Source organism: Neofelis nebulosa, chromosome 2 (assembly GCF_028018385.1).
Source record: "Neofelis nebulosa isolate mNeoNeb1 chromosome 2, mNeoNeb1.pri, whole genome shotgun sequence".
Lineage (NCBI taxonomy): Eukaryota > Metazoa > Chordata > Mammalia > Carnivora > Felidae > Neofelis > Neofelis nebulosa.
Window position 1 is genome coordinate 192116256 of NC_080783.1, and position 10753 is coordinate 192127008.

Sequence of the window (10753 nt, forward strand, 5' to 3'; positions counted from 1 at the left end):
TTTCTTTCTCTCATTTCTGGGGCTCCAGCCACATGTACTGTGGGTGTCTGCATGCATCACTGCCTCCTTTAAACGTCCTGGTTCAAAAGTTCGTTGAGGCGGAAACATCTATTTCATCTTCCCTCATCATAGGACCCAACACAATGCTTTGTACCTAGTAGATGTTCAATAAGTATTTGCTGAAGGCATGGATGCCTCAACTGACGACACATGGGGGTGGAGGGTATGGGCTTGATCTGTGATTCAAGACAGTTAAGAATCCAATTCAGTGTCCACTCAGTGGCCAATGGTTTCGGGTGCAGAGAAGAAAGAGGAAAGTGGAAAATTATTTCTCCTTCTGCTAGTGTTCCTCCTCCAACATCTAGAAGGTTTACTCCCAGCACTTCTTCAGCTTGGCTCATGCTGCATTAATTTACATGTGTTAATTGATGCTTTATAAATAAATTTTTTGCTAGTAGTATGTGCAAGAGCTCTGTTCCTCCTCGCAGGGGTAAGCTGTCTCCTGTACCTCTTACATTCCCAAATAGTAGCTGGACCGAGACACTGAAGGGGCTGCCCTAAGCCCTCTCCTTTGGCAAGATCTTGGAAGAAAATCATCCAGTTCTAGTCTCAGGAGAGCTGCCTCCAGACCCATCCCACCAACCTTACAAACAGGAGCCCAAACTCCCTTTCCGCCCAGCCCCTGGAAACACTTAACTAAGCTTTGCCTCCAGTTTCCCAGTCCCCTCTGTGGTAGGAAGCCTTTGCCCACCATCATGCTGCCCTCTTCTGTTCAGAAAGTGTAACATCACTCATTGAAGAGGTCTGGATGGTGCCAGCCACCCAGGAAGACAAGATCCCTGCCACAGGCGGCCCGTCACCATGGCAACCCTCAAAATGGTTACTCAGCCATCTGGGTTACCATAGCAACTGGCCAAGTCTCTCCACCTCAGCCTCTCCCTAGGCCTTCTCCCGTGGCTTGTCAGAGCTAATGCCAAAGAATCTCCAATCCTTACTGGGGGAAATGAGCAGAAGCTGGACCCCTGATAGGCAGCTGTCCCAAAGGGGCGTGGAATGCCTCTCCCGCCCGGGGCTTCCTGAGGCACAGTGGAGATAATGGGAGTTAAGGCACTCTGTGAACCTTGAAGTGCTGCGCAGATGTTAGCTATTATTAAACTACTGTTCCTTGTAATGGGGGAGGCAGTGGGTTGCCCTAGGCAGAGCTAGTGCCGTTCCCCGGCGTGGCCCCTTACTGGCTGGGAGACCTTGAACAAGTTACCGAACTCTCTGGGTTTCTATTCCATCTACTATGGCCCATCTGCCTCCTAAAGTTCTTTTAAGGATAAGGTCAAATAAAGCACATACGACACTAAGCACAAACCTGGCGTTCAGAATATACCAATAGCAGCTAGAAAAGCTCCTGGCCCCTCTGCTATTTCCCAGGCTTTCTGTGAATATAACCATTTTATTTTCTCTCTTAAAGGAACAGCCTAATGTGAGCCCCACTCGATCAACCACACCCCACCTCCCTTCCTGTTCATCCTGAGGTTCCTGCCAAACAGGGCTGTAGGCAGTCTGCACTCTTTGGGGAAATTGGGAGGTTCCCCAAATTAGGCGGTGTGGCTAACCCCTCCAGTGGAAACAACATCTCCCCATCCAATGCTACCTCAGAACAGAAACCTCTAAAGGGGCTGTGACGGGCAGCCTGGAAATTGAGCACAAATCCCACAGAAGCCCTAGAGAGTGGTGGCTGCTCACATGGGACAGCTCACCAGCGTCGGGGCAGGCCTGGGGCACGTGCCCCTCTCATAAGACCAAAATTCCTTCCCTCTATGATTTTAAAGACTTCGATCCTATTGCATCCCAAGTTCAGTCTCTTAAGACCGAATCCTTGAAATCCATTTTCAGGGTACTTTCTCAATTACACTGGGAGGGTCTTGATTCAAATCCAGGCTCCAAAGGTTTGAAGTGTTTTAGGCAAAACAGACACCATCCTCAGAAATCAAATTTCCAAACAGAGAACACAGGCATGCTTTAGCCTAGTTCTTCATGTTCTGTAAGCAGGGCACAAACCTCAAGCTGGAAGGACCAGAGGATCAGGTAAGCAACACTGGAAGGGACACACCACCCCCTAGGGCCTTGGCATTTGGAAGTCACAATCCCGCACGATGCCTCTGGGAAATGTGTGGAGTAGGACTGGCTCCAGCTCAGACTGGACTACTGAGCAGATAAACCAACATACTTACTGCTGGGGGAAGAGCAATATAATAGCTTAAAAGTGAGGTGGCGGGGTGCCTGGGTGGCTCAGTTGGTTGAGCGTCCAACTTCAGCTCAGGTCATCATCTCGCGGTTCACGGGTTCCAGCCCCACATCAGACTCTGTGCTAATGGCTTGGAGCCTGGAGTCCACTTCGGATTCTGTGTCTCCTTCTCTCTCTGCCCCTCCCCCACTCATGCTCTGTCTCTCCCTCTCTCAAAAATAAATAAATATGTTTTTAAAAAATTTTTAATAAAAAAAAAGTGAGGTGGCAAGAGGACATTATTACTGGAACTTCCATCTCTGTAACTGGGGAGGCCAAAATGGGGTGTGTGAGTGAAATAAGACTGGCCCTGAATTGCTAATTCTTGAATCTGGGTGACGGGGGTTCATTTGACTATTCTCACAACTTTAGTAAATGTTTGAAATGTTCTGAAGAATGCAGGTGGTTGGAGTTAGGCCAACCTGAAGGAAGCAGTGAACAATTCCAAAGGCCACATTGCACGTGTTGTGTTCAGGGGGCACCATACACATTCAGCAGCGCTGAAGTTCCTTACCTTCTCTCTTCGGTAACACAGGGAGAATAGCAACTAGTTCCCAGGGCTCTGTGAGGACTGAATGGTAACATGAAATGCCTGACACACATCTAGGACTCACTACATAGCAGCTTCTCCAACTATTACTTACTAGGGGATCCCAGCTGGCATCAGCTCTCAGGAGCTCCCGGACAGAGTCGAGTTCAAATCCCCAAACCACCCTCTGAATGCTTTAATTCCTAACTCCTACCGGCTGGTTCTCTCTTCATTTCCCTTCATTTCTTTCTACTGAGGCCAAAGAAAGGGGAGCAAGAATAGAAACCAGCAACAGGGGCATGCCCTTTCTCTTCAGGTTGTCCTGGCAAAGTCCTATTCCTTTTCCAAGTCCCAGATCAAATGCTATCACAGCGCTAAGCTAGCAGTGGGGGCAGAAGCAGGAGAAAGGCCTTCCCTTTCAGAACTTCTCGGAACTCCGGGCTTGCAACGCGCACAGCTCAGGCTGCATCCTAGCTGCCTGCACAGGAGGGAGTGGGGTTCCGAAACCCATTCGGAGCCTAGCACAAAGTGGCTCTAGAAATATTTGGTAAACGAATAAGTGCATGATCGATGAATCAGCAAAGGAATGAATGGATGCATTCATGAATTAGTGAACTGGTGTACAAGTGAATGAATGATATCAGTGAGAACAGTTACTGTGTGTCCAGCGCTGATTACATAGCAAGCATTAGGCCAAGCACCTCACTCCCACAACCTCATTTAATCCACCCCGCGAGACTCTGTGGTGGTACTCCTGCTCCCCCATTTTAACTGTGAGAAGGTGAGGCTCAGTGAGGTTAGTAATTCCCCAGGCTCACCCAACTGGCAAGTGATGGAATTGGAACGGGGACTCCAGCTGACTCCCAAAGCCATGCCCTTGAGCGAATGAATGGAAGAGTGAGCACAGGAGGAAATGAGTAAGTAGAGAATGAGGAGGGAAAGGCATGCTGGGAGACACACCCACCCAGGCTCCAGACAGAACCTTTCCCTGGACCACAAGGCTAAAAGCCTGGTAGCTTCTGGGCTAGGGGTGGGACACAGTTGAGGGAGGAAACTTCCACCCACATTGAGTTTTCAAGTTACAGGGGCTTCCAGACCTTCTCTGCAGCAGCATCGTTAAGTTCGGGCAGAGATTCCAGCCAGGAGCACCAGTTCTGCTCCTGCAGGAGCGCCAAGGCAGAGCCAGGAAGCTGGCCCACTTCTACCTGACAGGTGGCAACAGGCAGGCTGGGGCCAAATCACGGCAGGTCCCAGCCGCAGCAACTGGCCAGGCTCAGGATCGCACTACTTGGTGATGGTGGGCTATTAATACTCACACTCAGATAGGCTCAGAGTCCTCCTCCCAGGGGGAAGGCCGCTGGGACAAAAGACAGTGCAGCCCTAGATTCCGCTGCACAGTCAGCTCCTCTGGTGGCGTCTCGTCTCTAACCCCGTGGGACAGAGAAATGACAGCCTTCCGCAGCCCCCAAATTAACCAGTCCATCCTCCACATTCCTACCCTCCGTCCTTGGCTGCTCCTGAACAGAAAGGCGTGAGTCAGACTGCCATTCCAAACCTGTCTCCGTGTCACCTGGGAAGTCGCTAGAAAAGCACGCTGGGAAACCAACGGCACAAAGCCGACACCTTGCGATGTGGCAACCACCTTCCCTCACCAGCTGGGGTCCCACAAAGACCCTGAGCCTCAGAGAAAAGACGGTTTGGCTGTCTTTTCTGCTGCCTGCACAAAATTCTGCCCACGTGGTCACTTTCCATCCCTGCAGCTAATGTGACCCAGATTTACTTTCAGAGAGCTGGTGCTGAGCTGGTGGTGTGTAGCTACAATTCATTCTGCCCCACTTTCAGGGGACTCTCAGGCTCATCTCTCCCGTTACTGAAGCCAAGCTCCACAAGGGGATGGGGCTCTGAGGATACTGCCAGGAAGTAGAAACGCTAGAAAGGGGGAGGAGCCTCCTGGGGGGCAAAGTTTGAAAAGCCTGGGGCCAGCGCAGTTAGTGGCTCTGGTATAAGGGTTCTCAATGGAATCGTTTTTAGGGCACCCTTTCCCACCCCTGTGTTCCCTTCTTCCCAACATGGGTTGGCCAGAGAAAAGACACTCCCATCTGCTCTCGGACAAAGCCCTAGTGTGAACAAAAGAAAGGGACAGAACTTAGAGGCCTGGAGCCCCTTCCTTGCTCACCTGGGAAAACAGGCCTTCCTGGAGACTCCACTGCCTCTCCAAGTTGGCCCAGAGAAGTTACAACAATGACACGCTAAGTGCAGTAACCGGCATGTTAACCCGTGTTCGTCTAACACGTTCGACTCTCATTCAATGACCACTCAAAGCATATGTCATCATCACCCTTTTTTAGATAAGGAAACTGAGGCTCTAAGAAGTGAAGTCAATTTGCCCAAGTCTTCTGATTCCAGATCCACTTGTCTCCATGGTGCCTGGCACCCAGCCGGGATTAAATCCATTTTTAAAATTTATTTATTTATTGTATTTATTTTTTGATGTTTATTTGTGAGAGAGAGTGCGAGCAAGGGAGGGGCAGAGAGAGAGGGAGAGAGAGGATCCAAACTGGGCTCTGTGCTGACAGCAGTGAGCTGGATGTGGGGCTCAAACCCACGAACTGTGAGATCATGACCTGAGCTGAAGTTGGACCCTCAACTGACTGAGCCACCCAGGGACCCCAATCCATTTTTTTTTTTTTTTATTGAATGAACGAATGAATGAACAAGCAGAGAGGCCCCTTCTCAGAGCTTCCATCCTGGAGGAGAGACGCACGGGCATAGAGAAGCAGGCTCCTTCCTCTGACCACGCATGTGCTTTCAAAGGCTGTCTCCCCAGAAGTAAGCCCTTGAGGGACTCCAGCAGCTGAGCTTAGGCTCTGAAAGCAGGGCAAACACCGGCATGCAAGCCCAGCCCTCACTGGGGCCTCTAGATTCTAAAGCCCTTACTCTCAGAATGAGATCCTGGGGCAACACCAGGAAGGGTATGATGGGACTCCTGACACATTGAGCTCAGGTCTGGTGGGGGAAACGTACCCAGAAACAATGAACTTTAATAGAAGGCCAACTGAAACCAGGGCTGGGCAGAGATACAATTGCTGTCTTGCTGCAGGGATCAGGGAAGGCTTCCTGGAGGAGGCCACACTGCAGCGTAAGTTGGGAATGTGATTTCACCAGCACCTGCTGAGAGGCCCCCAAGAACAAATCCTACGGATGCTTTCTACTGGTTAACTGGGAGGCCAATCCTTAGCCCTGAGTCCCTGCGCTCCCCTCTTTCACAACGCACACAAGAATGTAATTTCTTTTCCCCCTGCCCTCCTCTCAACTAGAGTGAGCTCCATGAAGAGGGGACCACATCTTCAGTCATCTTTGGATATCGCTGCCAAGAACAAGGAGGGTCCTGAAGATGTGGTATTAGAAGGATGGTGGATGGTGAATTCCTCCTGGACCCAGCCTAGCCCCTAGCCCAAACAGGAGCCCTTCTTTCAGACATTTTACTGCCATCTGCAGGAAACTTGTCATAATAAATCTACAAATCCACAACGACAGAAAGTATGAATGGCGCCCCCTAGAGTTGTACAGTGTACAGCTGTGTGACACTGTCCTGTACCCGGCTTTCCCCCACCCCCCCCAGGCTCCCCAGAGCTCCAAGAGATACAGCCTTCTTTCCTCTCCTGTGGTGTTGTGCTCCTTTGCTGGCGTGCCTTCCACAGCACCCCCATTCCTTGTTGCCCCCCACCAATAAGTAAGGGTATCACTATTCCTGTTCACTGACAATAGAGAGCCAGGGGGCTTCAAAGAGGCAAAGTTTCCAAGATCTCTGTCTCTGCCTTTTTCTAGAGGCCAGGATCTTGAGACCTCTCCCAGCAGTGACCAGAAGGACTCTCGGGTGAATCTGAGACCAACTCAGGTTTTTAGATTGTCACCTGCAGAAGATTCAGCCTGGCCTGGTTGCCCCACATTGCCTAAGGAAATGGAAATAGCAATGCACCTGGAGTTGGAGGATCTGTAGTTACTGGTGTGTGACTACAGGCAAGGCATGTAAATCCTCTGGGCCTCAGATCCTAACACGTGTCCTACCTAACACACAGTTATTGTGAAATCTCTATGTAAACCAAAACACTGATCAACAGAAACAAGGCTTTCTTGTTAATGGACTATTGTTCTGTTGCAATGTGGCTAGGGTTAAGGAGTTGGGAATAGGGCTGGCAAAGAAGAGAGAGACACGCTGAAGGGAAAAGATGAGGATGGGAAAAATTGGGTTACAGTACGTGTGGAGCCCCTAGAACCTGTTTTGACTTTAGACTGAGGTCAGCAGGTGTCTCAGCTCTGACATGCCTCTCAGTGTGCCACGTGTGATCAGCAGAGGTTCCCCCATCAGGCCTCCCAAGCACAGGACACAGAACGGGGTAGGGGAAGGGGGAGGTCTCTGCATGTGGTGAGACTGATGCAGACACCCCCACTTGGCTTCACACCCAGACCCCGTGGGGAGGAGAAAATTGCACAGGCCACAGCTGGCTTCCAGGGCAAGACTGATTTCATTTCCTCCCAGGATGAAAGTTCTAACTTCAGAGAGCCTCAGAGCACCCAGGTCTCCCAGACATGCCCTTCCTGCACCTCAAAGGAAGCAATCCCCGCAGAAGTCAGGCTGCCTTCTAAATTACCTTGGTAGAGTCCCCACCACGTTCCAAAATCACAGCAAGATTTCAGCCAGGCCTTGAAGCAGCTGTCCCGCCTCTTCTCTGCTGCTAACGAAACACGCCCAACTGCACCGCACGAGTTATTTTTAACCATGACAGTCTCCACATTTTCAGCCTCACCGGCCCAGCCCCCTCCTCAAGACAGTCATTTGGCAGGATCAGGTTGAATAGAAGATCAGCATGGATGCCGGAGACACAGCACAGCGCCTGCCACCCCTCTGCTCATCTGACCCAGCAGCATCCTCAGGGACTCTGCCTGGGCCTTAAGCCCCCTCAAGTCCACTCTACTTTTATTCCAGACTTGGGATGTTAAACAGCAGGCAAAACATCCGGTGAGGCCCCTTGGAGCAAGGAGCAGACCAGAAAGGGAAATCATCACAAAAGGGCCTATAAGTATGTATGTGTGGTGGAGGATGGGGCTAGAGGGCATAAGGAAGGAGAAGGAGGCTGCCTTCAGGAGAAGGAGAGAGCTTTGTGGATCCCTAGGACCCTCAGCTGGGGCCTCTCAAGGCTGGAGACAAGTAAAGCCCCTCCTGCATCCTAGAGACAGCTGTGAAACTCCGTGGACTGGCTGATGCCACAGGCCCAAAGGTCTTGAGAAGGACCAAAGACCTTTCTCCAAGGGCTTTCTGTTGCCCACAGAAGGAGTGCAAACTCTCCAGCCAGGTTTCCTCCTTGCAAGTCTACCCTCTGCTAAAACCCTTCTCTCATTATTTGAGCCCACATAACCCTCTCCCTGTCTAGCTTTCCATTACATCCCACTGCCTGTTCCTGGATCACAATCTGTCACATATTCTCCTCGAAACGCTCCTTGCATTCAATCATTCAATGCTGGTTGATCTCCAAACAGGCACAGGGCCCCATGCAAGCAGCTGGGGGCAAAAACATGAGCAAGACACGGTCCAGCATTGCTAACAGTCCTGAGGGAGTGGAGGGTTCCCCCGAAAGGGGATAATTGCCATACTGTACAAGGGAACACAGGGGAGGGAAAAGTATGAATACCAGAGCGGAGGAGGGAGCTCTGGATACCTCCGGGGGGCATTGGGGACAGAGGAGGCAGCACTTAAAAAAGGGGGAGGTGGTTCCCAGTGCCTTGCAGAGAAGAAAGCTAAAGCATGGAGGTCTGATCCTGCAAGATGCACACCTCTCGGGATCAAGGTGCAGCTCAATGCAGCAAGGTGCTTAGAGGCAGAGATGGCAAAAGGTGAAGCTCAAGAGGGGCCTGACTTTGAGGGGCCTCTATTCCACAGGCAATGAAGAGCCAAAGAAGGCTTATAAGCAGCTGAGTAACAGGATCAGGTTCTCATGTTAGAACAAAATACTCTTGTTAGTCACATGGAGGAGGGGCAGGACTGGAGGAGGAGAACTGTGAGTTGGAGGTTGGAAGGTCCGGGTGCAAGGTGACACAGCAGGGGCGGGCAGGGGGCACTACTTGAGAGATACAAAAGAGGGAGCAGGACAGGCCTAGGTGATGGAATGAAGCTGGGTGATGTCACTGAACTAGCTGCCAGCACTGCTTTGTCTAGCTTTCCATCTGCACTCTGGCCCCGCTGCCTGTGGAAACATGGAGCACAACCCACAGGGGCAGCCCTGGATGCCCTCGCAGGAAGCAGCAGAGGGAGTACTCTGCAACCCTACCCTTTCCTGAGCCAGAAACCCGTGCTAAGAGCTTTACATACATTATCTCATCTCATCCTCAAGGCAGCTCTGTACAGGAAGCATTCTTAAGCCGAGGAAAGGGAGGCTCAGACAGGAAAAGAGACTTGCCTAGAGCCACACAGCTGGCTGGTAGCAGGGCCACCCGTCCGGCACCTTATCCCTCTGACTTCGAAGCCTGTCCTTGTAACCACTGCCCTGCATGCTCGGCTACTTGGCAAAGGAGAAGCAGACATCTCCTACGGCAGGCGGCCCCAGCCCTCTCCCAGCAGGAAGGCTAAGTGGGTACCACATTTTCAGAAAGCATTGTGAGTGAAACTGCCCTCTCCAAAGACTCAGCCCAAGGAAATAACTCAACAAAAGTCAAGTGTTATTATTCATAAAGATGTTCTCTGCAGCATTGTCTGTTATGGTGAAAAAGTAGAAAGTGAGTAGGATTTTTTACATCATGAAATGTTACGCAGCCTTTAAAAATGGTAACTGTAGGGGCGCCTGGGTGGCGCAGTCGGTTAAGCGTCCGACTTCAGCCAGGTCACGATCTCACGGTCCGTGAGTTCGAGCCCCGCGTCGGGCTCTGGGCTGATGGCTCGGAGCCTGGAGCCTGTTTCCGATTCTGTGTCTCCCTCTCTCTCTGCCCCTCCCCCGTTCATGCTCTGTCTCTGTCTGTCCCAAAAATAAATAAAAAACGTTGGAAAAAAAAAAAAATTTTAAAATGGTAACTGTAAAGCCTAAAGTGTAATATGGAAAATCATTTGGATAGAAGAGTAAGTGAAACAAATCCAGATCCAGAATGGTACGTAAGCTAGCTATGAAGGCAACTGCACGGGGACAGAGGCAGAGAAGATGCAAAAATGGAAACAGGTCCCCTGTTAGCACGCAGGGAGGAGCAGTGGCAGATTCTACCCTCTCAAGTTTTTCTTTAAGGTTATGCCATGATCTTTCCAACAACAGGAATGCCGAAGCGGACTCCAGCTGGCTTGTCAGAGTACCCTGAGGAGGACCCCTCCACCACTCGCCCCCAGCCAGCGGCCCACTCTTGCCTTGCACCCTGCCACCCCACTCACTCGGGCCTCTCTTACCAGCAACTCTGACCACGGCCCGCTCCGCAGGGTCCAGCACCGAGTCCTGGCTCTTCCGCTTTTTCTGCTCATGCAGTGGCAGGTTCCAGGGTAAGGTGTCCCCTGGGGGACATGGAGACAGGCTCCCTGACCTCTCACTCCTGTAAGACCGCTCACTCCGGCAGGACCGCTCACTCCGGCAGGACCGCTCACTGAGCGTTTCTTCATCTGAGGAAGACATTGCCCAGGCAGGGGCTGCAGCAGGGGGGTTGGGCCTGGGAGCCCAGGGAGAGATGATCTGTAGGAGAGAGGAGCGCGGGTGAACAGACGGAACGGGAACGGGTCACATGAGGTACACTGACACTTGGGAAGCAGAGGGTCTAGTCCCAGTTCTGCCCCTGACTTGACCTCTTTACCCCCTGAAGCTCAGTTGCTTCATCTGGAAAATGGGATGATGCTAAACCATGGCAAAACTAATTCACAAGACTTTAGAGAAATCCCCTGACATAATATACCTGAAGATGTTCACAGATCTGAAAATATT

At 51.3% G+C, this 10753-nt stretch overlaps 1 protein-coding gene across 13 annotated transcripts in view; it reads right to left on the reverse strand.

Annotated features, from left to right (window-relative positions):
- MACF1 (microtubule actin crosslinking factor 1) overlaps positions 1-10475 on the reverse strand; it is a 335119-nt gene extending 324644 nt beyond the window's left edge. For 6 of the 13 annotated variants that reach the window (XM_058717974.1, XM_058717969.1, XM_058717975.1 and 3 more), the window contains exon 1: positions 10231-10465. In XM_058717974.1, the coding sequence (XP_058573957.1) occupies positions 10231-10450 (220 nt within the window). In that variant the 5' untranslated portion in view covers positions 10451-10465. Of the gene's footprint in view, positions 1-10230 lie in introns of all 13 variants that reach the window. The other 7 variants (XM_058717965.1, XM_058717978.1, XM_058717958.1 and 4 more) reach the window with 2 other exon arrangements.
- Positions 10476-10753: the final 278 nt, after the last annotated feature.